Genomic DNA, 27,933 nt, shown 5'->3' with positions numbered 1-27,933 from the left:
AGGGACCTCATGTAAAAAGTTATCATATTTTTTGTAGAAAATGTGAAGTTTAACACATTTGCAGTAAATTTATGCGCACCATTATATACAAAGTTTGAAATGTGTTTCCACGCTCACCACAATCTTATTAAAATAAATAAATAATCGAACAACCAGATCCCCGAGAGCAGTCTTGTCTTGTCTTTTATTGTCTGGAATTCTGTAGCCTACTACACACAGACTGGTGTGTGCTGGTAGGAGTCTGAACATGGCAGGCATCCTGCAATAAAAATTAAACTGATAAAGAACATATAGAAATCTCCTTTAATTGGTCGCTCTCTGTGTGTGTCTCCTCAGTGTCTTACCACCTACGCTTTCACAGATGGTGAAATAATACACAATGGGGGTTTATATTTGTTTACATTCAGAGGTTTATTTACAAAATAACTGACTATAACCCAATGATAAGAGCCCGAGTCTGATGACGATGAGGGTGTGGACTATAATAACCATAATAAGAAAAAGGCTAATACCTTCTCTGGCAATAACAGCTATCAACGTTCATAGGCTAAGGTCTTGTTACCGAGGGTTACCTAAAATGGAATATCTAAATTATGAAATATCTTCCTCAGTCAAAGTCCAAAAATCTTAGAACCCCCCTCAAAAAAATAAGACATCTTCTGTGCATATTATTAGCCACATAAGACTATTTCATAGACTGCAGTTTCGGTTAAAGACCTGTATTCAGCCCTGTGTTCGGGTATGCAATTTATTGCGGCACCTTTTCTTATATCTATTTTCTAATATGGCAATATTTTTGCGGAATAAACAGTTGATAGTCTGTCTCCTAGTTTGGAAACCTCGTTTCGCCTGCGCTCTTTATGCGCATCTCGGCTTTCCATGCTGACGTTCAGAAACTCTCAACCCGAGCCAGTTCATTGCATACTGGGAAGGCAGACGTCTCGCTTTCTTTATTTACTACTAGCTAGCTAGGTGTATTATTATATGCCGGCCGTAAAGTAGGTACTAAACACTGTGGTTGGCAATAATGCTTACTTTTGCAACCACATAATAGGTATCGGGACACCTCTAAGAAGAAATGGCGGAGGCAGAAGGTAAGGTGCGACTGCGGCTGCAGTGACAGCTGCGAGCATGCAGCCAGCCGAGGCAGTTGGAAACCCGAGCGCCCCTGTGCCAGGTCAACGCCGAATCAAAGCTTTTCCATCTAGATCAGCAAATCTATACCTAATCTATAGCTAATCTATAGCTAATATATTTGCACGCTGTTGCGTTTTTTTTTCCATGCGCCGACACGCTTATTTTTTTTGCCCGCAGGTTTAGGGTGTCTCCTAAGGCCGTTGATATTTTCTGACGTTTCCACAGTTGTTGTTTTTATTTTTTTTGCTTTCATAAAATCATTTTGTTATTGAGTAGACTTGCTATGCTATTTTCTCCGTAAAACTATCAGTAAATATATCCCTATTTTAACCCACACGAGTCAATGCGGACTGGTAAATGTATCCGTCCGGCACAGCTGTACAACGGACATAATGAAAACTGTAACTAGGTAGCTAGAGGCTACCTTGATATTGAGATGCTCTTATTTTGTTTATGGGCTCTCACTGACACAACCCTCCTGAGAATTTCGAAACAATGTATTTAAAGGGTTAATTCTAGTGTAAATCAAGTATCAGTAACTAGCACAGTATCACTGCAAAATGTATCTGAAAAAAATAATAGTTTTAAAACCTGTTCGCACTTGATCTATGTGCATTGTTTTCAAGTAAAATAGGTGTTTAATTTCTTTGAGTTTAGCTGACGGTCTTTTTTTATTTTATTTTTAGCCATCAGCAATGCCACTCCCACTGAGGAGATGAACGGTTCAGGGAACTTAATGGACTTTCTCGATGAACCCATCCCTGATGTGGGGATGTACGAAGACTTCCACACCATTGACTGGCTCCGTGAGAAATCCAGAGACACTGATCGCCACAGGAAGGTACTGAAAAACTCAGCAGTGATACAATTTGCACTTTGTGTGTGTGTGTGTGTGTGTGTGTGTGTGTGCGTGTGCATGCATGCATGTGTTTGTGTTTGTGTTTGCACTTGTGAGCATGGACTGTCAAATGACATGGGTTAAGCATTATATGGTACAAGGTTGTCGCAATGGAGCTGCAATGACAGCCCTAATCATTATGCATCCATTTCCCCTTAAAGGAAAAAGTTCATTGAATTCTTGGCTTGTGTGTTTTTGAAACGTCTCTGTAGTAGGTTGTGTGTCATTATTTGAATCATTCATTTAGCTGTGTGCTGTCAAGGTATACTTTGTTCTTAACATGCTACAGTTTGACTGATGCCTGGCAATGCTGTCAGTAGATCACGAGCAGGAGTAAGGAGTCTATCTGGGAGTTTGTGAAGAGCCTGCTGGATGCCTGGTCCGGATGGGTGGTGATGCTTCTCATAGGACTCCTGTCAGGTACGGACTGGCCCGGAGGCCCTGCTGGTCTCCTCTGCTGGCTGTTTGTTTTGCGCATTGCCACGCCTGAGCGGCTGATCTGCCTTGCATGCTTGTCAGTGTTCAAGTTCCTTGTTGACAGTGTACTACCTCTCTCCTCCCCCTCTCAATCAGGGACTCTGGCGGGGGTGATAGACCTGGCCGTGGACTGGATGACAGACCTGAAAGAGGGCGTGTGTCTGTTTGCGTTCTGGTACAGCCACGAGCAGTGCTGCTGGACGTCCAACGAGACCACCTTCGCCGACAGGGACAAGTGCCCTCAGTGGCAAAAGTGGGCTGAGCTGATGACAGGACACACCGAGGTAGAGGAGGCCGGCAGCTGACAGCTGACCTTCCTCTTCAAACTAACAAACAGAAAAAAACTGCATGATGGACTTCAGCTGCAAACTTAGAAATAAATAATGAAGACATATCACCTAGCTTGAACTGATTTGATAGGAGTGAAGCTGAAAGGAATGGATCATTGTGTTTTCTGGTTAGAGTGCTGGGGCGTATGTGTTGAACTATTTCCTGTACGTGCTGTGGGCGCTGTTCTTCTCCTTTCTGGCCGTGTCTCTGGTGCGGGTGTTTGCTCCATATGCCTGTGGCTCAGGTATCCCAGAGGTAAGCGCACACCTTGGCAAGAAATGCAGACCCTCACTTGGAGGTCACCAAAATCACTAACTGGAAGGTTTGCCTCCGGGTTTTTCCATCTGACACAAAAAAAGTTGTACCATAAAATCTGTCAGATGTATGCAGTCTTTCTTTATGCAGTTACTTCGTAAAACACCAGGTAACCTGTTCTAAGGACTTATGCACTCTGCACTGGCTTTTTATTGACAGATTAAAACAATTCTAAGCGGGTTTATAATCCGCGGCTACCTGGGAAAGTGGACCCTGCTGGTCAAGACGGTCACTCTGGTTCTTGTGGTGTCGTCTGGGCTCAGTCTGGGGAAGGAGGGCCCTCTGGTGCATGTGGCCTGTTGCTGCGGAAACCTCTTCTGCAGCCTTTTCTCAAAGTACAGCAAGAATGAGGGCAAGCGCAGAGAGGTGAGCGGGTGTGTCAAGTTTAGGGTCCTTTAACACGGGGCCTTTCACATTGCCATTTTAGCCGTACGGCTCTCGCTGACGCTCAGCACAGTCATGGCCTGCAGTAGCACTTAACCGTGCTGTGTTTATATGATCCGTAGGTTTTATCAGCAGCGGCCGCAGCTGGGGTTTCCGTAGCGTTTGGGGCTCCAATCGGAGGAGTGCTTTTCAGCTTAGAGGAGGTACACGCATCACAGTAACCGTGATCAGAAGTGGTCGCCAGCTCATCTTAACCTTGCTTTTAGGCCAAAGCCTCATCTTAAGTTTGGTGTCTGGCACCCCCTCCAGGTGAGTTACTACTTCCCGCTGAAAACGCTGTGGCGCTCCTTCTTCGCGGCCCTGGTGGCCGCCTTCACGCTGCGCTCCATCAATCCGTTCGGCAACAACCGCCTGGTGCTTTTCTACGTGGAGTACCACACGCCGTGGTACATGGCCGAGCTGGTGCCCTTCATCCTGCTGGGCGTGTTCGGCGGCCTGTGGGGCACGCTCTTCATCCGCGGCAACATCGCGTGGTGCCGGCGGCGGAAGATGACGCGGCTGGGAAGGTACCCCGTGCTGGAGGTGATCGCCGTGACGGGGATCACGGCCATCCTGGCCTTCCCCAACCCCTACACGCGACGCAGCACCAGCCAGCTCATCTCCGAGCTGTTCAACGACTGCGGCGCGCTGGAGTCCTCGCAGCTGTGCGACTACATCAACAACCCCAACATGAGCCGGCCGGAGGACGACATTCCCGACCGGCCGGCCGGCCCGGGGGTTTACAGCGCCCTCTGGCAGCTGGCCCTGGCGTTGATTTTTAAGATGGTCATCACTATCTTCACCTTTGGCATGAAGGTGAGAATTGGCATGTGTGGCTATTTGAAACATTTCTCATTTAAAAGCAAAAAAACTATTTTATGTACAGCGATGTACATAATAGATGCTCAAATCAATTTTATATAAGAAACTTTTCATTTTAAAAATTCTTTCGCCACCTGTGCTCAGTTAGAACCATGACAGCTCAAATGATTTCAAATTATATAAATAATATTAATGAGCTTTTTATTGCTGCGGCTTTGGCCAGATCCCATCAGGGCTCTTCATCCCTAGTATGGCGGTGGGAGCAATAGCCGGTCGAATCATGGGCATCGCTGTGGAGCAGATGGCTTATCATCACCACGACTGGATTATCTTTAAGAACTGGTGCCGTCCTGGAGCCGACTGTGTCACGCCCGGCCTCTACGCCATGGTAGGAGCTGCAGCATGTCTCGGTGAGCATCCCGTGTCTCAGTGTTGCGCAGCTGCACCCACTCACTGTACAGCCTCTGAATATGGTGAATTGTGTCGTTTGTTTTTCCTCTCGCTTTCTCTTCCTCTCGTTCCTCACCTCAGGCGGCGTCACCCGGATGACGGTTTCTCTGGTAGTCATCATGTTCGAGCTGACGGGCGGCCTGGAGTACATCGTGCCGCTCATGGCCGCCGCCGTTACCAGCAAGTGGGTGGCGGACGCCTTTGGCAAGGAGAGCATCTACGAGGCGCACATCCGGCTGAACGGCTACCCCTACCTGGACCAGGACGAGTTCACGCACCGGACGCTCGCCACGGACGTGATGCGTCCGCGTCGCAACGAGCCGCCGCTGGCGGTCCTCACGCAGGACAGCACCACCGTGGAGGACGTGGAGACGCTCATCAAGGAGACGGACTACAACGGCTTCCCCGTGGTCGTCTCGCGCGAGTCCGAGAGGCTCATTGGCTTTGTCCAGCGCAGGGATCTGACCCTGGCCATCAGTAAGCGCGGCTGTGTGTCAAGACGGCTCACACACATACACACACACACACATTAATTTTATTAACATACACTAGCATACCTTCGCAGTCTAATGCAGTACCTGAATTGTTTTATACGTGTGTGTGCCCCTCGGCCACCTTTGCGCTCGGTCCAGATGTTCAGATGTCCAGATGTTCAATAGTGACCTCAACTTTTGCCATAGACTTCATTTCTCCTCTCTGCACTCTTTCCTGTCTCTCCTCTCCCGCTCCCCTCTGTGTGCGGCACAGGAAACGCCCGTCAGAAGCAGGACGGCGTGGTGAGCAGTTCGGTGGTCTACTTCACGGAGGAGCCTCCATGCCTGGCTGCCTCGCACCCACAGCCGCTGAAGCTGCGCCGCATCCTCAACCTCAGCCCCTTCACCGTCACCGACCACACGCCCATGGAGACAGTGGTGGACATCTTCCGCAAGCTGGGTCTGCGCCAGTGCCTCGTCACGCGCAGCGGGTAAGGGCTTCACGCCTCGGCCGACGAGAAACATCCATGGCTAAGAGTATAAATGTAAGCCTGGGCTTGGGAGCATGTATTTAAAAACAGCCTGGATTGGTAGTTGTTTGCATCAACTCGTTGATTTCATACATTTTGTTGAAATAGTTATCTTGGACAAGTCCCTTTGAACACAATAAAGATGATGTGAAAACACTTATAGCAAGAGCTTTGGAAAATAAAGGCTAAACAAAAAAGATCCTGCTATTACTGAATGTGGTGGCAGGAATTGTCCTCTGTAGCTGATTTGAGACCAGGGCCAATATTACTTGGAGATTGGAGATCGAGGCCTAAAGTTTACATCCGATACTGATCTGAGATCAAGATATATACCATAGCCAGATCTGAGATTAGGGCACACAGTTCTTTTAAACCATTGAGTTTCAGAGATTTTGAAGCATATAATAATTTTTAAACACTTCATGGAAACATTATAAAGTCAAAACAAAGTACAATCTTCAGAAACAGCATTGAATTACCAACTAAATTTACTGGTGCAGCGATTTCCAAATCTGTACATTTTTTGTGTTTGGAATGCACATTTTCAGGGTATTTAACTTATACTGACTGGAGATCAGACCCATGATGGAATACATTCTAGGAATACACCGTAGGTTTAGAGTAAATTGTTTGATCTGGGATCATTGCCACTGTCCATCTCAGAACATTAGGACACATCTCAGGACATGTAATCAAGTAAAATGTTGAAAGTCTGCGTTACTTTGTCGTCTTCGTAGGCGGCTGCTCGGGATCATCACTAAGAAGGACGTGCTACGACACATGGCTCAAATGACGAACCAGGACCCCGAGTCCATAATGTTCAACTAGAGCTCTCTCCATCTCTGAGCCTCCACCCCTACAGACCAGTAACCCTAAGGACTGCTCACGTAAATAGTGCAACACCACTGTATCTTGTGAAGTATTCATTCCTATAGAACTACAATGGCAACCTCCCCCCCCCCCCATGTGTTTTCTGTCAAAACAAAATCTGAATCTCAACGGAATAACTTTGCACGATGAGACTGGCAACATTTTGAGGTAAACAGTTGGTTTTCCACACCAGGTATAATGTTTTTTTCTTTTGTGTGTGTGACTGTTTTGTAGCTTGCTTCTTATTACACATATGTCCTCCATCAGTGCATTCTTCAGCTACAGAAGACACTGGCTCTTCCAGAAAAGGTTAAAGGAGGCTGAAAGCTAGCGTAACAAAGATAAAAGGTCACATCAGAAGTTGAGTCTTTCCTGATCATATCTTAAAGATAAGCAGTGTGTTTCCTGTGCTAGGACCCTGAAGAGTCAGCATTGTTTTTGCATCTTATTGAAAGACTGTGGGCTGTATATCAGAGGTGTCATGCGCTTTTGTTAACAGCATGGCCTTTCTAATTTGCCAGTACATCGAGTACACAAAAGCCAAGTGTTCCTAGTCATGTTTGTTTTGAAAGTCTTGTAAGTTGATCTAACTGCTGTTGCAATATTTATTTTTAACTAATCATTTTGCAAAATTGCAGCTTTGCAATCATTTGAAATGTTATGAGGGACTTTGATGCTATTAAAATGAACAAGACTGCTGCAGCTCTTTAACGGGGAATTGAACACTTTAGGTTTACTTTGGTAGTGATGCAGCTGCTGTGTAGACTAGGAAACCACCACTTTGTTTTGAAGTGACTTAGATTTGATGTGTCAGCTTTACTGACAGAGTAAGGCATGCATGTAAAATAGAGATCACTTTAAATGATTAGTATCTCACTGTCTGCACTTCTGCACATTTGCACCATGGAAAAGCTAGAGAGGAAAGTTTTAACTTAAGAACAAAAACAGCATTACTTGCTGCTAATAGTGTTCATGTCTCTTGTGGATATAATGACACTGGATAAGGAATACGCTCACAGCTAACACTGCTAATTTAATGTCAATATTTATTTAGAACTGATACAAGAATTTCTTTGGCAGTTTGTTGTCTGTTTCAATTTTTTGTGAGATTTTTTTTGTTGTTGTTGCCCAAACTGATGTATATACAGAATATAACATGACTTTCTTTTTTTTAAATGTACATATTTGCTCAAACTACAAAAAGGTTGTATTAAGAGGGCAAGCATTTCATTGTTTTAACTGCTGGCTGTATGTTAACCTACCAACTCCCATGAAGTGGATTCAGGTAATCCTGCAGTGCAAATGATTAAAAAATTGAAAAACTGGTACAGAAAAGGGAAAAGGAATCACTTGAATTTCTTTTTATGGTCATTAAAGCAGCAGCAGATTTCTGGGGAGTTTTCTTCCAGCCAGGCACAAGCATACCAGCCCTTTTAAAAATCCAATCCAGTTCAGTGAGGCTCAGTATTCTTAGCCATGTCTTAATGTAATGCTAAGGATGCCACACAAAAGTAAATAGAAGAATAGCCCAAACAAAATGTATGATTTACTATATATGAGTCCAATACAACAATAATTACACTGGTCTGAGATAATCTTTTAACAACCAAAATGATCAGAAATAGGATAAATCACATTTAAAAATGTAACCAGCTTTTACTGGCCAAAACAACAATGGCATCTCCAGTGAACAATATCTGTTTAATGAAACGCTCACCTGTTGTTCAGCACTAACCACCTGCTCCTAATCAGACTGTCTATGGTAACTCAGATTTAGTATGCTGGAGGTATATTTTTCATAGCCAGCGGTCAAACGTGGACCGTGCCATGTGTCGGTTGCTTGGAGCAGTGCTTCGCTTTGTCGAGTTGGAGCGCGGACTGTCGCCCTCAGATGGGCACAGAGACGATGGTGGGCAAGGGGCCGATGGGCGGAGGGCTGTACTTCTCCACCCGCATGAGTCGGCGGAGGATGTCGTCCCAGTCCCGGGGCCACCTGTACACGTGCGTGTGCTGCAGCCATGATGGAACGTAGCTCTGGAGATGACGATCAGAGGAAGAGATTGCCAAAAAATCCCTGGCTGTTCTAATGGCCTTTGTTGTTTAGATTGACTCGACCTGCTCCCTTATATTTTAATAACATTTTTTAAATATGTATTTACTCATCTTGAGGGGAAGAAAAAAAATCTTGTTTATGTGTGCTGAATATTTAGTGTGGTCTATTGGGGCTGTGGCTCATAAAAGGAACAGAATAATAGTTGTCTGCTTCAAATTTTAAACTGTTGTTATAAAGCACTTGTTTTTGTCCTCTGTTAGTTGTTTAGTAAAGATGAAGACATTGGATAATACTTATACAAAAAGGACTGAGTTGATTCTCTTTACCTCTGAATCATGAGTTTAATTTGAAACAGGACTAGCATGGCTACATAGTTACCTTTTTAGCCCCAGGAAAAAGAACAGGAATAAACCTGAAGTTCTTGCAGCCGTTCCGGATGAATTCACTCTGCAGCTGTTCGGCAAACAGAGAACAAACAGAATGCATCAATTCACCTTGGGAGGAAGATCCTGAACGATCATACAGAACCCTGTAACGTACGTAAGGTAAATGCAAAGCATCAAGAGGATGTGTGTGGTTTATGGCCACATTTATAGCCAATGTGACATTACTCCTCCTACCTGCTTGTGAATGTACACAGTGTTTGATGTTCTCTCATCGCAGTCTAGACTCCTTTTGGTACCTGTCACTGTCTCAAAATACTGCAGACTGATGATGATGATAATCAGGTAATCTTTCTGCAAAAAGAAGTGGATTGAGGCCTACTAATCAAGGCACAGGAAGCACCAGTGGCCTCGACAGAGGTGTTCGTTTAATATTGCACTCTCTACCTCCTCTAGTTCTTGTTTTTTTTTTTTGTTTTTTTTTTTGTTGTTTTTTACCTCATTGAGGTACCTCTCCATGCAGTCGATCTTACTGATGCTGTTCAACTGCTGTTCGAAAACATCAATCTGCAGGAATAGACATCTTAACTGGTCAGCCGACACCGTTCAGCACCAGCCGTCATAAAAAGCTTTTGAGCATCTACTGAAGCTGATGTGCATCCTCTCACGTGTGTGTCAAAGCCGTTGTTCCTCAGCATGGCCACAAACTTGATGACCTCTTTAAGATGATCTTCGCTGTCTGCTTCGTATGTGACGAACACTTTTCCTTTGTGCGCCAGATTGAGACAGAGAGAGAGAAAAGAAGAAAGACCAAAAAAGGAGAGCTGTTAACTCTGACAGTCTCTGTGATGAGGTGGCTTTCCCAAGCATCACAGCATTCAGATGAGATGGTGAATGCTCATAGCACAGCATGCTCAGTCAGCATGTTACAATATTTGAACATATTACATTTTTATACGTTACATTTATGGCATTTAGCTGACACCTTTATCCAAAGCGACTTACAATTATGACCAAGTACAACTTCAGCAATTGAGGGTTAAGGATCTTGCTCAGGGTCCCAGCAGTGGCAGGACTTGAACCAGCAATCTCAATTACAAGTCAAGTGCCTTAACCACTGAGCTACCACTGCCCACATATTCAGAGAACCCATCCTTGTGCTGTAGCATAGACCATTCACTTTCATTGTGAAAGAATGCTAATTATCTCATTTGTTCATAGGGGAATAAAATGATATAGATTTTGATTGTTGTACTGGTTCTAAAGAAATATAGTAATATTCATTTAATCTGATATACAGACATTGTTACTGTTTATTAAATAAACAGTGTATTAAATTATTTTCCTATTTTTTTTGTGTTCAGGGACAAAACATGACACTGGTTTAAGATTTTCATTCAAGCATTTGAAAACATTGTTCCCTTACACGTCTAAAATGTATTGAATTTACTCATTGACTCATGCAAGTGAACAGATCTTAAGCTGTCAGCACTCACTCTGGTCCTGAGACAGCTGGGTGATGCAGGGACTGCTCTGTTTGGGATGGGGAGAGTCATGTCCACTGTAGACAGAAAAGCCCAGTTAGCCCCAACAACCACCACTTTCTGCATCCCAGTCTGTGTACAAAAAAGATCTGCTGGTGAAATGACCTCTGACCAGAACACAACACATCTTATGGGACTTGGTCTTGGTATGCTTTGACTTCCTCATTGTGAGCATTTTATAGTCTGCACCAAATTAAGTCTATTGCTCAGGTCAGACACAACGAAATGATGTTAACTGATTGGACTTAAAATGTATTTATATTGTTTTGATTTGAATTGAGCTTTTGCTCAGGCACTGCTTTGTGAACACAGGCAAAGAAACCGAACATGAAAAAGAATTCCCTTTCTGTTTATTTCCAATAGCATTTTATTTTGTAATACTTACTTTTCAGTGCTGCCTGTATGGGTGTGTCTGTAGTGCTCCAGGCCTGTGTGATGACAACACCCACTGAGTCAGAATTTATTAAACCTTTGCACGACTTCCCTTACAGAAAGTGCCTGTGCTTGTCAAGCACCATCCATGTGATCTATGTTTGTACCCTTAAATGACTGCATTCACACTGCATTGGGCAACAGGTGAATGTCATAATGTAAGAACAGCTACCTGTGAGCCTGTGGGGCAGATGGTATCCGGGCCTGCAGGTGGGATGGGGGAGAGGGCCTAGTTGGAGGGGAACAGGCCCATAGTGCATGCAGCATGGCGGGCTGTGGTGGGGGCCGGAGAAGGCTGATGAACTGTGGAACCCGTGCATGGGGGGTGCAGCTGGGGGAAAGGAGTGCAGAGAACCAGGCCGTTCCAGGCTGCCCAAGCTGGGGCTGTGTGCGCCTGGGAGGGAGCGAGGCCCATTGGGGAAATAGTTGTCGGCCCCTGGGTTGCCCAGGTAGTCTGCGGAGGGCAGGTAGGATGGAAGGCTGTTGGGGCAAGATCCTCCAGGACTTTTGTTATGGTAGCTGGGGTAGCACCAGGCGTGAAGAGCTCCCAGGGCTCCCCTGATGGTGTCGGCCTGGCTGGGGTAGGGCGCCTGCTGGTCGTACCTGTAAAACTCGTCCTGGAGGGACTGGGAGACCTGGGGGTCGTGCCGGTGACTACATGGACGGCCCTCCGTCATTCCCCGCAGGCTATCAGAGTGGTCTGGGGAGGTCTTCGGATCCTGAAACCTCGTGCAAAGTCCAGACTGGAACTCTCCACTCAGAGTCTCATCATTTTCCTCAGGACAGTTTAGCGACTTGCACCGCTGGCTATGGCAAGCCATGCAGCTGTGGAATCTACAGAAAGACCTCAACATGTTACCGGAGTTCATCTTTTGTCATGACCTAAGCTGTACTAACTAGCCCCACCAGCGACAAAAGAAACAGAAAAATGTTGTCTGGCCAGCCTATTAATGGACAAAGACAAAGGTATAGGTGCACATTTTGCAATAGGAGTTTTTTAAAGAAATGCTCGTAGTTCAGACATGACCCAGCTGCTTTACTGACAAATATCTGCCCTACGAAGCAAGGGAGGAGGTTGAGGCGTTCTGAAATAGCGAGAGCTGCTAAGAGCTTGCCTACACCTCAGCAGACACAGCAAAGGTTAGTGACATTAGATAGTGACATTTATTGTGTGTGTGTGGTTTTTTAAAATCTATGGTGTCATAAACGGGAACAAATGGGGAAACCTAACCATACACACGAGATGCGCTCAAGAAAGAGGGCAAAGCTTGTGGGCTAGGAGTGCAAAAGTAGGCCTTCACATACAGTACACCCAGTGCTCCAATCCTCACTCGCCGAAATTATTTAGGCCAAACTGCATTTTTTAAAAAAAAAGCCTTTTTGATTACAAGAGTCAAGTTTCCGCAGAACTTGCAACTGACTGAAACCACATCTTTGCCCGTATCTCTGTACAAGCCTTGTCTGCATCCCTCATCACTTAAGGCTGTGACACATAAAAAGCTGATCAATTGCAAAAGGAAAACAACCTTAGTCTACTGATCTTCTAATGAGTTCTGACATTACATTGCATGCACTTAGGAATGGTCTAAATGCAGGCAGGTGCATTGTGCATAAAAAGGGAAGCAAATTAAAACTTGATCAATGTTACCTAATAATTATCGCAAGTAGGTATCTGAAAGCAGTTAAGAAATACTTCCTGTTAATTTTGGTTAAGAAACATACACAGAAACTCATACAAAATAAACCTCATGCATTAATAACAAAGAACCCTTAAATACTAACTAATTATATTATATATTATAATTTTATTACTGGTGATAACCTTATGATAATTAGTCGTTATAGCTGACATTATTTTTTACCAATGTTATTTATAAATAAGTTAAAATATCAACAGTGCAAATCCCCACCGGCACTTTATAAACTCTTTATATAAAATGAAATTTGAAGACATAATTTGCCTATGCGTATTCCGTTCAATTTGCTAATTAAACAGAAGCCTTGTTCGCATTAAACAGAAGCCTTACCTGCGAGTGACAGCGTCTGATCACCCAGCGTCAGCGAAAAATGACCAAACAACCGTATAAAAGAACTACGACATAAGAAAACAGTGTCGATATAAAGTCAGACACATCGGCATAAAATGTTGGGAAAAAAACCCCAAAACATTAAACTCACTTCGGTAATCTATGCCATATTACGTGGATTTAAAAAAAAACAAAAAAAACTCTTTCGGTCTCTACTTGCCTACTTGAATCTATATAGGTCAGGTTTCCAGTGAAAGTCAGGGCGCAGTCATGTAAGTGGCAACCAGTTGTGTATCGCTGATCGGGGTGCTAAGGTTTACCTAGAGCCACCTAATCTGGGAGGAGTCTCGCCAAGCCCGGTCTTCTCACCATGTTTGGAGCCAGCACTGTTCAAATTCTACACAAAAATGGACCATTCCTAATACAACTGCTGTATTAAGCCGAAACAGATCCAGTTGTGGTGGATTTTAAACGCGTTATTTCCCCCAATTTAACTGAAGGAAACGAAATAACGACGAATCATTTTAACGTCATATTTTTGACAGACGCTCTGAGATCATTGGGGTGCTGTAGGTATGTCGCAGATCAGAAATGTTGATATGGTTCTTCAGACTGTAAACAACCTTGACGAATACCAGGGAAGCATCAAATCTATACTAAGAAATCAAACAGGATTTTTAATGTTTTCTGTAAATGACGACGATGATGATCACAATTTAATCTGTAATTACATGATATGCGATCCGCAAAAATATAATGCCTGTGTCGCTATGGTGGTACCTCGCACTAATCGCACTAAGTAATATTCAGTAGCTAAGTTATACTATTTGACACATCTAAAATATACACGAAAAAACGTTAAAATATACACCAAGCCAGAGCATCTGGCCCCTATCTAACAACGTAAATATGGAGCTTCACAGATTACTTGTTAAAGCTACTTTCAGTGATTTAAGAGCAACAAAAGTAACTGGCATAAGTCAATGTCTTTAATATTAATAGGCATGGTTTGTTCAGAACTTGGCTTTCCTCCACACATTACTCTGCTACAGAACTTGGCTTTATGTTTGTCAATGGAGAAAATAGCATGTAGGCCTATATTGAAAGGTAAGAACCTATATTTAAAAAGATTTGCAATCCCCCCTTAACCTTCATTTCAAATGTAGATATCAATAACATTTTAGGAGAGGGAAACGATTAGGAGGATTTAAATTTGATGTGAGAGCTGCAGTCCCCTGTATTCTTTTTAAAAATCTATTTATTTATTTATTTTAACAAAACTTGTACAACAGTCTCCTTTACATCAGTCTAATTTCATTGTAAACTCCCATTGCATAGGAACCCAAGTTTGCTTTGGCCTATACTGTATTACTTTTTATGGTCCCTCCAAGAGCATGTTTACCCCTTTGGTTTGTAGATTATATACTTTACTATGTGTTATTATAATAACACACATGGAACCTGTAAAGCTCAATAAATATAATATTTAGGAAAAATCTGGTCATTTTCTATAACACTGGGGAATGTTTTAGGACATCCTACCGTTAATCTAAAATTCCAGAGTTTAGGAACCAAGGAGCAACAGTCAGTGACATAAAGAATTGAATTTAAAAGATATGTGCTCGCATTTTATAGCAAGCATTGGAGTAAAGGAATAATTATATTACCCCAAAATTGGGAGTGATAGACTATATTTGAAAAACAAGAAAATAAACTAATAAAAAAAATTAAACCGCACATCACACATCCATGACTATGGCTTTAAATCCAATGGCCAACCATGTATTGGCGACATTTGCAAACAGAATTCTTTTGCAAACATGTTTTGAATCATCTGATAAGAGTATAAACCCGGCATTGACATGGGAATGGGTAATCCAGAGGAATTCAATCGGAACATGTAGAATTAGCACCCAACATTAGCCACGAAGCGTGTGTTAGTTGCGCACACACACATGATTTTGACAGCAGAGGGCGCTGTTTAAACAAACTCGAATAAACCCGCAGAGGCGCTACTATTTGGCGCATGCGCGTTACAATCTTCATTTCGAACTGGCAGTACGGGGCGGAGATCAACGGTACTGGAAACAAACCTGGAGTGATGCTGTCCGCCGAGGACTAACACGGCAAGTACGACTGTTTATGCGCCGTTGTGCTCTGGCAGCCGTCACTGATATTTCTGTAAGTGTCTGCCCTGCTCCGTGAACTGGCAGAAGCGGTTTCTCTCCGATGCCAGCTCGTTGCAAGTTAGCTGATACATAGCTAATCAATGAAAATAGTTTGTGGCAGCTAGCGAGCTAGCAAGTTAGCCAAGTGTGCGGCTAACCTGGGTATGTACACAAAAGCGCGACTTCTTGACAAACTGTAGACGGTTCTTTGAGGAACGAGTTTGTCTCAGTGTTATGTTAAATGTTTAATATTGCCCTTAAACGTAAACGGCATAGCTAGCTATTGCATTTTCGCGGCTATCGTATTTCTCAAGCAGGAGCAAATCAATGGCTGTTTTGTAATAAAATAAATGATGGTTATAATGCAGCATACGCAGCAGACGATGGGCTGGGTTGCTTTGGGAGAAATAGGCATATAACTAACGATTTTAAGGGATTTGCACCTAAAACAAACTAATTCGCATTTAAAATGCATGATTAGTGATCAAGTTTCATCAAAAAGTAATCAACGCTACAGCAGCTAGCTAGCTAAATATGGATATATATTTCACAGCCTAAGTTGACATGTAGCTTAGGTTAGATAGCTGAACTGATTTCCTTGTGAGTGGCTCGGATGCGCTTGTCAAAAGCCGACAGTCTTTCTAATTCCAGCAGGTTTTTAACGCTTCCAGTTTAATGCAGTGTATTTTATTTCCCCCCCAAGAGGCCATATAAGCTAGCTAGCTAGCTACAGAAAAGGGACTTGCTGGATAACCGTCTGGCTATACCATATTGGCATAGCAGCGAAAACGAGAAACCATGGTGGCGATGGCTAATAAATATGATCCAGGACCTCAGATTTCTTACAGTCCTCATGGAGAGCTTCTGAACATCAGTCTTGGGCTAGCTTTTGTGTTTTTACCGTGTCCGCTGTCTTCTGGCTTGCTCAGGCGATAGAGCATCTACAGACCATTGGCCATCCTGTTTACATTTTAAGACTTTCTGCAAGTCGGCTCTACACAAGGTGTGCCAGCTTGCACAGATTGTTAGCGGTCATATTTCGTTTTGTGTCTCGCAACGTGCTTTTTTTACTGGAGCAGCTGAGTATTCACATGTTCATGCAAATGAAAAACCACGTATCGTAAGTGAACCCCACGTTGCCTTTCGGTGTCTTCTGTTGCATTAGTGTACTGTTCCTGAGGCAACATTTAATAGGATAGTTAATAGTATTTTTGGTTGTGAGAATGTTGTCTGGGTGAGCTGCTTTACACTTTAGCTAACGTTTTCAATGTTCCTTTCAGGACTCAGAGTAGAGTGACAGAAGAATGAAGGACTTGCTGTCGGACTCGCCTCCCTTCACAGATGTCTTGCTGAAGTGTTTCCTTTGCTATTGTTTGAACTGTGTACTGTAATAGCTTTGAGCTAACATATGGTGCACACTTGCCTTCTCCTGCGTTGTGCTCACACACAGTGGCCTGCAAATAAAGGGACAACATTATTAGAATAAAGCACCTTTTTGCACCATCTCTGAGCACTCTTACTGCGTTTGATTACATTTTTTTGTAAGTTCTGGTCTTAACTGGCCCAAGCGTAAAGAAATATGGAGACCAACATGGAATACGTCGTGGAGCAGGTGATGCAGAAAGACTTGGGGCGTCGACTGCAGGTTGGACAGGAGGTCATAGACTACATCCTGGACAGACAGAGGTCCCACGATCTAGAGCACGATCAGACCATGTTGGACAGGATGGTGGACAGCCTGGCAACTTCATGGGTCAACTCCAGCAACTTCAAGGTGAATAAAATGAATGTTCCTTTTCATTTAGCCTTTCACTACGGTAATGATGCTTATATATCAGTAGCAGAGTCTTGGGGACCTTCCACAATGTGCCCTGTGCATTATATAGATTTACTTTGTTGAAGGACCTCATATAGACATCACACTTAGGTAGAAATACATCATATTCTTAAGCTCTAAATGGTTATTGATTTTGAGGATGATTAAAGCAATTGCTCTTCTTCCTGGAAAAGGAGTGAGTATCTCCTTCATATGCCAGGTCTTTGGCCTTAGTGGGATTTTAAAAATGGGGTAGTCAGTGATTATGAGCCTTGGAATTATTTTTAAACAACCTTTCTTTTGGATTTATGAAAACAAATTTGAGCCATTTAAAAGCAATAATAAGCAATAATGGGTAATTTATTTTGAGACATTTGCCTTGAAAATGACACACTTTATTTGATAGGGATGCTCTGCTTTCTGTCCCTGATACTATTAGGTCTGTGTCACCTGAAAGTTTTGGAATTTAGACAAGTTTGGTGTTGGTCAACAAAACCCAGCTGGAGAGCGTGGTAGCACACAGCATACTCCAAAGCAGTTCATCATTGATCGTACTGTCAGGTTGAGCAGTTTTGAGTACTTTGAAATGTCTGTCGTCAAGGCCAAGAGTGCTCTGTTTATGCTACAGCACAGCTGTGCTGGAGTTTTATGGGAAATTTACCTATTATCTTACCCCATGAGTTTCCGTAGTCCATATTTGGATTTCAGCTGTAAACTCCATGGCCAACATGACAAGAAATGCGCTTAATGGTATGAGTACAGTGGAAGGTATTTCAAGGAGTAAGAAATTCTGTCTGGAAAATGTCTTTGGAGATTCTTAGATTTCTATCTTTTTGTTGCGGTCCGCAATACTGCCCTCTGAATTCATCGTAGCCACTGCTCTGTCCTGTGAACTGTCAGATGGACTGGGTTACGGTTTGTTATGTGGTCATCCCTACTGATCATTTGTGTTTGTAGTTCATCGTTGTGATTCTTTTCTTGCTTGTGATGGAAGTTTATTAGCAATGATTGCAATGATTTTTATGGTCATTACTCATTTGGCAAGGCTATTTGGTGAGGTGAAATTGATTGGCAGTCGAAATGACCTCAGCAGCGCCGTCAGGCTTAGGGTAACATGGCCTTTTGTGTCACAAGCCAAAACTTGTCGGATTTCTTCCAATGCGCTAAAATAAACATATCTATTTATTCAGTGATGCATTAAACGGAACACCTGTGCTTTTGTGTAATGTGTGTCTGTGTGGGTGTGTGCAGATGCGGGTGTGTGAGACTGCCTGTGTGAGCGAGGCGAGTCATGTCTGGGGCTTGTCTGACGCGGTGTAGTCTGCATATGTGTGGCTGAGGGCGATGGATGTCCCTTCAGAGCAGCGCTGACCTCAGGAGGATGTCTGCTACAGGACTACAGGAGACGGCATCCGTGATCTGCTGGTGCTGCCCTGGGCACTTCTCTCCCTTTGCTGAAGTTACAGCTTCCAACGTTGTGTTGTGTTGTTATTACACTTGGGTGTCATATGATCTGAGAGTTGCATTTGCCTACATCAATAGTGCATTGCCAGAGTACCTAGGCATTAATTATACTGAGCTATTGAATTTCAATTTGTGATGCAAATTATGGCGGCACAATTTATAATTTCTTGTCCAAAAAGACCCCTTTACACACTTTATACTGTATACCTGATACAGTATGATGAAAGCATGAAATATGATTGTTGTTATGAGGTTTAGGGGTCAGTAGAGGGTTTTGTCGTATTTGTGCTATATTAGCATTTGTAAGTGGCTTCAGTGCCAGACTGTGCCCAGGCCGAGCGGGGAGCTCCTGTACTGTGCGCCTTGACGCCCGCTGTTCTGGGGGCGGAGTCTTGCAGGACTGAGGCGCTTGGGCTGCTCTCTGGGCCAGCAGTACGGCTCTGTCCATTGCAAAAGAAGAGCCGACATGGTCACGTGAGGTCGTGCAAAATCATTCTAAAGATTCTGCTTCGTCTTGAGAGTTCAGCAGGAGCAGTGAATCCGTGATCATAATAAATGTGCTCCAGTTTTGTAGAACTGGCTTTTGTTGGTTTAGTTATGATGCTGTTCTAAGGTCTTCAGTAAAGACCACCTGTCCCTGAAAGACCTTTATGTGAGGTGGTTTTGGGGTTTTGAGATTATTCATCCATTCATACAGTCTCTGTTCATAGCACGTTGACCTGATGACTGAGAGTTGAATTCATTAAAGGTGACTAAGATGACAGACATGCAGGAAGATGCACCTGTCTGTGTGTCTTTGTGTGCGTGCACATGTGATGGACACGTAAGCAGCTCACTGTTTATTCCCTAACTGTCTTTACTCCCTAACTTGAAATGCTGACACGCCACTATGTCAGCATTGGGTTGTGTTATTACATTTAAATGCCATATGATTTGCATTTGTCTGTGTGAATGGAGCATTGCAAGAGTACCTAGGCATTAATTCTTTTGAACCTTGAGTTTCAATATGTAATAATTTAGGGCTGCACAATATCATTTGTTAACTGTTATTCAACTTTGCCTGACAATGCAGAAGGGTGGAATATGCAAATTAAAAAAAAAACAAAAAACAAAAACCCTAACAGTTAAAAAATTATAGTGCTTTGAGCATCCTGACCAATCACAGTGGCTCTCGCCCTTGGCTTGACTTTGTTCAGTAGGATACCATTGCCCTCTGATGAATAAAACATAGCAGTGCCCTCAAATGAATCTCAACCAAAGCAGCCTCTTAGACTGACTGGTTAAATGCACTGAAAATGAAGCTATCCATTAGGCCAGAGGTAACATATATTTAGTTATACGTTAAATAAGAATATTTACAACCTCTTATGTTTGACTCACTACAGACCATGGCCCTGTTTGAGACAAATAAATGCGGCCTTAAGATCGAAAGAGAAAGAGTTCAGTGTGATACTCGTACTACCGTTTAAAGATGAATCTTTGTGTTGTGATGCTTTTGGGACACCCAGCCCAGAGTTCTCCTTTTCTTGTGAACTGACTGCCATGATGCCACCATAATCTCTCAGATAGGAAGATTAAGTGGAATTACGTGGCTCTGACTGGTAGTAGTGATCTCAGAATTAAAGGCTCTTTCATGAAGAACTAACAGTAATGTCGGTGAAATGTCATTTCCAGAGTTTGATGTCTCACTTAAAAATTACACCAGAACAATGAACTTTGCAGTGAATGCAAGGTAATGGGCTAAGCATGGTTGTTAAACTAGATTGCCAAATGAAGAGTCCTGCTCAGAGCTCCCTGTTGAGAAGGGATCATTACGTCAATGTTAATGCTATGCTGTGAATGTCCACCACACAAACAATATCTAATCCTTTTGTCAAAAACTGGGGAGTGATGAATGAGGAAGAGTGGCTGACAAGTTATGCATTCTAACAAATGACCTGTGCTCCTTAAAGGCACACTTAGTGTTTTACAAACCTATTAAATAATAGTACAACTGTACTATGCTGACTGCATTCCTACAGCAAAACAACATATTTTCTTCTCAACATCACTTGGAATGTATTATGCCAGTGGTGGCATTGAGGTGAGCTAATGGAATGGAATATAAAACAAGATTATGCTTTATTTACATAAACACATAAAATGCCTGCTAAATTAATCCAAGTATTGTAACAATACATATAAAAACAAATTGCCTAATGTGAAGCATCAATATGAAATTAAGAATAAGCAACAGAAATAAGTAGGACTTTTGGGAATGTTGGGACGTGCCGCCCCCAGTTGTCACATCACAATAGGTTTTTCTAAGTGTGATTAAGTAAACTCCGCCTTCAGTTACCCTATTCAGGCCCGTGATCCTTGTGGGATGACAGAACAGCCTTTGCACTCTTCTGCACAAGATCACCACAGCACATTGTGATTATTTAGAAAATATCAACACATTAAATTATTTTGATAAATGGTAATATTTATTATCAACCCAAGGCTGTGTCTGTGACTTTGCATTTTCGCTCCCTCAGAACGCAGTTTTACCTGTAAATATTTGTGTAAAATACATTAATCTGCACCCTTGTGTGTGGCACATACTAGCCTCCAAACAGTAATCCTAATACTTCTGATAGTATCAGATGGAACAAGAGTTGCTCTACCAGCCTGAAGAAAAAACAACTCAAATAAAGCGTCTTCGTTTGAGGTGTCCAAGGCCAGTCTACGTCTGCCTGCGTGTAAAGACTGTGGAGATGGTGCTGTGTCGTTGTTTTTAAAATCTTTTTAAATTACACACACACTGTGGACATGTAATTGTAGACTATGAATGTCATTATTTTGCATATCTGTTCACGGCTCTTGTCCAGAATAAGCTTTTTTTTTCTCAAAAGCCTGCTTTATTATTAAGGCTGTAAGAATGCCAAAGAAGAGCGTCTTAAACCTTAAGTTGCTTTAAGGATGCCATAGGAACACGTGATTAGTGTGACGTATCGATTGAATTGATTAAATATCGTATATGATCTAATATGTAATGCTGAAGCAGAAGCTAATATTTAATATCTAATATTTAATACTGAGGAAGAAGCAAAGCTGATATGGCATCTGCAGTGCCCTGGTACCACTGTGTCTTAACTGGTAGTAGGATCTTTAGTTTTGTTGTAGTGATGCGTATGAAATTGTTCCCTAATATGAAGGAATATTTATTCAATTTGACATCTGTTTATTTTTATGGGCATGCATCTGTGCCTTTAGGAAATGCTACAGGCTCATAAAAAAACTTACCCCACTTAAATGTTTCATGAGACATTATGTGTCCAGACCTGTCCGTCTTGTGTGTGTGCGCGCATCTAAGTGCGCTGGCCCTCGCTACTCCGTCTGCAGCTGCGTGCACTGCGGTAGGGCTTGGCTGCTCTGTAATTAATTCACAAAAGGCCTGAAACACCTGAACAGTTTCAGACTGCAGCACAGCCGTACACATTCTTTTCTTTGCTCCTGTGCTGTTTTTCCGATCTCCATGTTAAATTTGATGGCTATATTTTGCAAACTTGCAGTATGCCCTCACCACCACCTTCTCCCCATGCTGGCCTGCTCTGGCTGGATCATATGCTTATGTCATTTGCAGTCACCTCACCGATTGAGCTTAGTCCCCCTTTATTAGATCCCGTCTCACAACGCCTGAGCTGAGCTAACCAATCAGAACTCTTCAACAGCTGGCCTGGAAACCCACTCCTCGCCCCACACACTGGAATGAGGACAGGAGTCCCTCTGCAGCTCTGCCACAGCTTATTTTACCACACACACACACACACACACACACATACACACGCACACTAACAAAAGCGCTGAAGGCGTAGGGAGGTGTAGTCGATTGGCCACATACTAATTGCTCACACGTGAGTTTTAAGGGTAAATACTAGTCACACTGAAAAATACAATAAATAGTTAAAATGTGAGGCACCGCCACTGGGATAACACACGAAGGCAGAGAGGGTGTGTGTGCATGTATGACTGTGGGTGGGGTGGGGTGTGATGAACAGCAAGCAGATAACCGAGATGTATTGCAAACATAGTGTCTAATGTGCTGTGAAGTGTGTGTGCCATCGCAGACGTGTGATGCGTTGACTCCGTTTGCGTTGCGCGACCGTCTGGCAGCTAGCCCGCAGGCACGCTTCCTGTCCGAGTTGCCGGGGTGCATATGTGGATGTCAGCCCAGATCAGCCCAGATCAATGTCATCATTGTGTTGTAACATTTACTACCAATTTTGGCAAATATAGATACAAAAATAGCACGCTTTTGTGGAATCATTCTGTGCTTCCAGTAGATCTACTCTCAGACATTTTCCCCGAGGAGGCTATAAAACGCAGTTATTCTTTTTAGATACGTTTGTAAATACCATCCTTCCTCTGCGTAGATTTCCGTGTTTTCGCTCGCTGGGCTCATATTCCCCTCTGGATGGCAGTGTTTCTGTAATGCGAATTCTACCACTTTTAGCTTCCGTTTCAGACATAAGTGAGGTTCCAAAAATTGCACCGTAGCCTGAGCGTAGCCGCCCAGGTGATGCGTGATGTGTTGGGTAAGGTGTCAGCAGGGAAGATCTCACTACTCGTTCATTGACCGTCCCAATCCACCCCCAGACAAGGAAGGTTAGCGAAAACGTCCCCAATAGGGGGCATTGTAACATCGCATTGAATATTAGATCATGGTAACCGCAACAAATATCATTTGGCTTCATCGTTCTTTATCGATAACATAGAATAGGTCACACAAATCTGTTTGCAAGCAATATTTTCGAATTTATATTAAAAGTCACGCCACAAAAATGAAATGAAACGGGGTGTCTAAGCATTACCCATGATCCTTTGCTCGCCTAATTTGCATGTAGTTGATGTAGCGCTATCAAACGGTCTTTTGCAGTTTATTAACCGGAATGTTTTAAATGGATTTTACGTCTTCCATTTTTATCATGAGAACATCCAAAATTGATTTATTTAAAACTTTAAAAATTATTTTAATTTTTGATGTCTTTCTATTTCAGGTGGCGCTACTGGGAATGGACATAGTATCAGCTTTAGTAACCAGGTTACAGAGTCGTTTCAAAACTCAAATTGGTACAGGTAAAATACAACTTTTAAACAGTCTTTAAATTTTTTTCTTTTAAGTTCTAAAATGATACTTTATATTCTTTTAAGTTCTATGAATAGGCTTTATTTTTAAGGTCAGGGCAAGGTATTTCCTGCAGCTCATTGTGGATAATAAGCCTGCAAGTGATAGTACGACTGTGTCTTGCTCTGTTCCTAGTCCTGCCTAGTTTAACGGATCGTTTGGGCGATGCCAAAGACCAGGTTCGAGACCAAGCCCAGGCTCTGCTGTTAAAAATAATGGACCAAGCTGCCAATCCACAGGTAAGTTCTGACTCATAAGTGAATTGGTTTATGAAAATCAGCGATTCTCAGGTGTAGGACTCCTATATTATGTTTTTGTGTATACTGTACTGATACTGATAGTGGAAAAGCACAAATCATTCATGATTAATCTCACAATAAATTGGTAATTAGCTCATTATGAGCAGGAATAACATTACACCAGCGCAGGAACCCCTCGGGACTTTGTGAAGTCATACTTTGAAATGTGTAATTTGCCCTGGTATGCAGTACGTGTGGGACCGAATGCTGGGAGGCTTCAAACACAAGAACAACAGGACCAGAGAGGCCGTTTGCTTTTGCCTTATTTCCACATTAAATATGTATGTATCAGTTATCATCTAGTCTGTCCATTTCACAACAGTGGTTTGTCTTGCATGCAAAGAAGTTTTTCCCTTGGTCTTCCCTTCAGATATGGAGCCCAGGGCCTGACTCTTAGCAAGATTGTTCCCCATATATGTAATCTATTAGGAGACCCCACAAGTCAGGTAAGTACACTTCCTCTTTTGTATGCTTCTTCCCCTTTTGTTTGCTTTTCACTTGATGTTTACTTGAATTTGAGGTTAGTTGTAAAATCCTGGTCTTGGGAGCCACCTGGTGGTTATTGAAGGGACTGAATGGAAATTCATATATGCGTTCCATAACGTGGGAAATGATAATTTATTCATATTAATTTGGAAGTTCCTTATATCACGATAAAATCAACTGCACATGTTTTGTTGGTTTCTTTGGTCCTATCTAGGTTCGAGATGGAGCTATGAATTGTCTTGTGGAGATTTACAGACATGTTGGGGAAAGGGTGCGGATGGATCTTGGAAAAAAAGGATTGCCACAGTCACGGTACAATACAAATAGTTGTTTGTGCATCATAAGATTAATTGCTCCCGAACGTGATGTCAGAGCAAGTTACAAATGCTCCTTCTGAGCTGACACATCCGGAAGACAGAGTTCCCTTTTTGGTGTTTTTAAAAATTTGTTTATATATTTTATGTGAACAAAGTGGTTGGAACTGGATTCAAGTGCCATTGGTATGACTGAAGCCTTTTTTCCTTTCTGTGTTGCTCCATCAGGTTGAATGTAATTTTTAGCAGATTTGATGAAGTCCAAAGATCAGGGAATATGATCCTGTCCACAGGTGAGTGAACGCCGTCATACGAGTATCTCACACGTCAGGCTCATAAAGCCTGAGAGAGCCGTGACGCACAACCAGTAGAGAATCAGGTCTGCATGGATGTCTTACTCTATGATGATTCATCATCATCATCATCATCATTAATCGCTGGCAGAAGATTCATATGCCACTGCTACAGGGTCTCTGTTTTGTGTTGGGATCATATACATGTATCTGCTGTTCATCATTATGATACATTTTGTGAAAAAAAAGAATATCTCCTGCTTTTCATCTGACGTTTGTACTCAGTGTTCTCATTCAGATTCTGTTTTGGATATTATTCTTCATGGGATTGAGAAATGCTTTCTGCCTCGAAGACTGTGTGTGTGTGTGTATGTGTGTGTGTGTGTGTGGCGTTCTGGCTCCCATTACAGTGTTGCTGTGTTCCCTTTGGGCAGTGCAAAACTGGGGGTTAATTGTGAGTGCTAAAAGGCGGCATGTGTGTTCTTCGTGCGGGTCTCTTCCGCCCCTCTCTTCGCACGCAGCTATCGCCGCTGGCGGGGTTTGATGAGGCTCGCGGTGCAGTGCACAGACGAAGTCGCCGGTGATCAGAAAGAGGGCAGGAACGCATGCATTCATAGAAAGCAGGCGAGGTGGTTGTGTACGGTGAGACGTGCCATGCACGCAAGCTGTGCTGGTTCCTCTGCACCAGGGAGGGCAGCTGCCATCATGCTTGTGGTTCCCCGAGCAGCTGTATTGAGCTGTGTGTGATCAATGCTGTCTGACTGTTTGTCTGTCTGTCTCTGTTTCTTTTTCTCTGCAGCTGCAGTTTTATGGCCACTGGTCAATAACCGTCACTTAAAAAGCCCAATTATCGCTGCACTGGGCTTTCATAAGGACATGTAGAAGCAACATTTGACATTTAATTCACTTCCATATTTTGAAAGTTTTTTTGTTATATAGAAGTGCAGACTGGATATTTCGGGTTTCTCTTTCTTGCAGCTCTCTTTGAGGAAGTTTAGGTTGGTGTATTTTTGGACAGGTAGCAGGAATTTTTTTTTTTTTAACTGTCAAAACTGACCCTTCCGTAATACATTTGTACCATTTTTGCTTTGCATTTTGTTAATGAAAAAAAAAAACATGCATTGGGATTGTCTGGGCACTTGGAGTATGTGGCCTACAACATTAAACGACAGAGCGTATGAAAAGATATAGTGCTTTTCTGTTTTTGCCGTGCCTCAGGGCTTAGGGTGACCGCCCCCGAGTTCTCACGGTTGCAAACATAGTGAAACATTTAGGAGAGACGGGAGGAGGATCAGAGCTGCGATCGGGAGAGCGAGGTAACAGGGAAGCATCAACGGCAAAAGGGAGACGCCGCAGCCCGTGTGCTCTCCTGCGAGCGGCGACGCTTTGTGTACGCAGTCACAAGATCAAAAACGAGGGGAGGAGAGAGAGAGAGAGAGAGAGAGAGAGAGAGAGAGAGAGAGAGAGAGAGAGAGAGAGAGAGAGAGAGAGAGAGAGAGAAAGAAAAAGGAGGACTGCGCAGAGCCAAAGCGCGATAGATCGGCTCCGCACCCGCGCACTTCCCTGGGCTGCACCGCACGCCGGCACGCTGGACATGACGGCGGGGGAAGGTGAGCTTTCGGAAACCTCCAACGGGGTTTCAACCAGGCGTGCAGGCGTTCCGGTGAAGTTGATTGCGTCTCCGGGTGCAATCGCTGTCGCTCGTGTTCGATGACTGACCGCATTTCCATTCGTAATGGGGCAGGTGCACTTTTCCAGACCTCTGCTGGCAGTCCTTTTGCCCCCGTGGCTTCCGGTGAAACGCCTCGGTATGCTTTGAACATCAGCAGAAGCCGCGCGTAAAATAATCATGGTTTTGCCAATGAGGTTTTAATCCGGTGACAAGTGAGTCAGTGTTGTAACGTGATCGGTGTAGTACATTTTAACGAGTAGTGTAGCGTATTTTTATGAATTTGTCCTGAATCAGCAGCTTGGCCTTCTTCATGCCAGTTCTCACATTTCTTAAGAGGTATTAAGTATTTAGAATGATGACCTTAATATTTCATTGTGCAGGGCAATATCCAACTATGGATAAATGATGACACTTTTACCTTTTATTGCTTTAGTGGACAGTGAATATGTCTGCAATCTGTTTATTATGGTTGACTATTATTTGTTAGCGGTGTTTTACCAAGTATGACGTAGTCGTTTATGGACGAACTACAAAAACGTAGTTTGCAGGAAGAGCTTCAGCGCGGCTGTTTCTTACCCACATGGTCGTTTGTGGTCGAGGTGCTGACATTCAGGGTTGTGAGGCGAAACTCTAGGCTTCTCCGCCAGACCTCTCGGGTAAGATCAGAATGCTCAGAGGGGGAAAAACACTGAATGTTGTTTTTGTGTTCTGTTCCCTACTGGTGGTTCACAAGCCTCGAGTGCTGGGTGCACACAGCGCTGCCCACGTGACCTCGAAACGATGACCAGGTTGCTCAGAGCCTCTGAGAGGTTGGCAGTTTGGCACTGAGGAAGAACAGCGGGCAGATTTCTTGCTTTCTCCCCCTTTCCACTCTTTCCTTGTCTATCTGTCCTTCTCTCTCTCTCTCTCTCTCTCTCTCTCTCTCTCTCTCTCTCTCTCTCTCTCCTCAGTTCAATCCTGAGCTGTGGTAGCCTAGTTGTGGGTACTCTTCTCTTTTGCTAGGGCTCGTCTCGGTCTTGGTTTCGTGAGGGGCTGCCTGGCACAGATTGCTGAAGGGGTTAAACAGCGATGACTGTTGCGTTTCCAGCATCTCAACATGCCTGTGTGC

General features: G+C 43.3%; 3 protein-coding genes and 1 non-coding gene across 25 annotated transcripts in view; 2 read left to right on the top strand and 2 right to left on the bottom strand.

The window, feature by feature from the left end:
- The first annotated feature begins 757 nt into the window (after window positions 1-757).
- clcn4 (chloride channel, voltage-sensitive 4) lies at window positions 758-8,067 on the top strand. Of its 2 annotated transcripts, XM_027011810.3 has the most exons (12): window positions 758-1,094; window positions 1,824-1,978; window positions 2,356-2,455; window positions 2,609-2,796; window positions 2,975-3,097; window positions 3,317-3,523; window positions 3,664-3,744; window positions 3,851-4,396; window positions 4,626-4,812; window positions 4,934-5,329; window positions 5,600-5,816; window positions 6,593-8,067. In XM_027011810.3, exons 1-12 carry the CDS (start codon window positions 1,079-1,081, stop codon window positions 6,681-6,683), a joined length of 2,307 nt encoding a protein of 768 aa, XP_026867611.2. In that variant the 5' UTR covers window positions 758-1,078; the 3' UTR covers window positions 6,684-8,067. The 2 variants fall into 2 exon arrangements, with proteins under 2 accessions (XP_026867611.2, XP_026867618.2); XM_027011817.3 differs by lacking the exon at window positions 758-1,094 and having other exon boundaries at window positions 1,851-1,978; window positions 2,353-2,455.
- A 186-nt stretch (window positions 8,068-8,253) lies between these two features.
- Window positions 8,254-14,117, bottom strand: traf3ip2b (TRAF3 interacting protein 2b). 4 transcript variants are annotated; one of them, XM_081709941.1, is made up of 10 exons: window positions 13,316-14,117; window positions 13,165-13,229; window positions 11,310-11,971; window positions 11,091-11,133; window positions 10,658-10,722; window positions 9,830-9,927; window positions 9,660-9,728; window positions 9,399-9,515; window positions 9,191-9,231; window positions 8,254-8,759 (listed from the first exon to the last, which is right to left on the bottom strand). In XM_081709941.1, the coding sequence occupies exons 3-10, from the start codon at window positions 11,956-11,958 to the stop codon at window positions 8,522-8,524; spliced, it is 1,320 nt and encodes a 439-aa protein (XP_081566067.1). In that variant the 5' UTR covers window positions 11,959-11,971; window positions 13,165-13,229; window positions 13,316-14,117; the 3' UTR covers window positions 8,254-8,521. The 4 variants fall into 4 exon arrangements, with proteins under 4 accessions (XP_081566067.1, XP_081566066.1, XP_081566065.1 ...); XM_081709940.1 differs by having other exon boundaries at window positions 13,385-14,116; XM_081709939.1 differs by having other exon boundaries at window positions 13,165-14,116.
- Window positions 14,118-15,190: 1,073 nt separating this feature from the next.
- The window catches only part of clasp1b (cytoplasmic linker associated protein 1b), a 41,304-nt gene continuing 28,561 nt past the window's right edge, over window positions 15,191-27,933 (top strand). For 16 of the 18 annotated variants that reach the window (XM_081709921.1, XM_081709937.1, XM_081709934.1 and 13 more), the window contains exons 1-8: window positions 15,191-15,290; window positions 16,613-17,106; window positions 23,634-23,712; window positions 23,897-24,000; window positions 24,250-24,341; window positions 24,431-24,506; window positions 24,761-24,858; window positions 25,089-25,153. In XM_081709921.1, the coding sequence (XP_081566047.1) occupies window positions 16,912-17,106; window positions 23,634-23,712; window positions 23,897-24,000; window positions 24,250-24,341; window positions 24,431-24,506; window positions 24,761-24,858; window positions 25,089-25,153 (709 nt within the window). In that variant the 5' untranslated portion in view covers window positions 15,191-15,290; window positions 16,613-16,911. Of the gene's footprint in view, window positions 15,346-16,612; window positions 17,107-23,633; window positions 23,713-23,896; window positions 24,001-24,249; window positions 24,342-24,430; window positions 24,507-24,760; window positions 24,859-25,088; window positions 25,154-26,111; window positions 26,764-27,933 lie in introns of those variants that run through there. The other 2 variants (XM_081709920.1, XM_081709935.1) reach the window with 2 other exon arrangements.
- On the bottom strand, window positions 23,112-23,243 carry LOC113579294 (U4atac minor spliceosomal RNA). The gene has a single exon (XR_003410856.2). It is a non-coding gene; the product is annotated as a U4atac minor spliceosomal RNA (small nuclear RNA).

Source organism: Electrophorus electricus, chromosome 3 (genome assembly GCF_041902795.1).
Source record: "Electrophorus electricus isolate QZ-2024a chromosome 3, ASM4190279v1, whole genome shotgun sequence".
Taxonomy (NCBI): domain Eukaryota; kingdom Metazoa; phylum Chordata; class Actinopteri; order Gymnotiformes; family Gymnotidae; genus Electrophorus; species Electrophorus electricus.
This window is presented reverse-complemented; position numbering and strand designations above follow the sequence as displayed.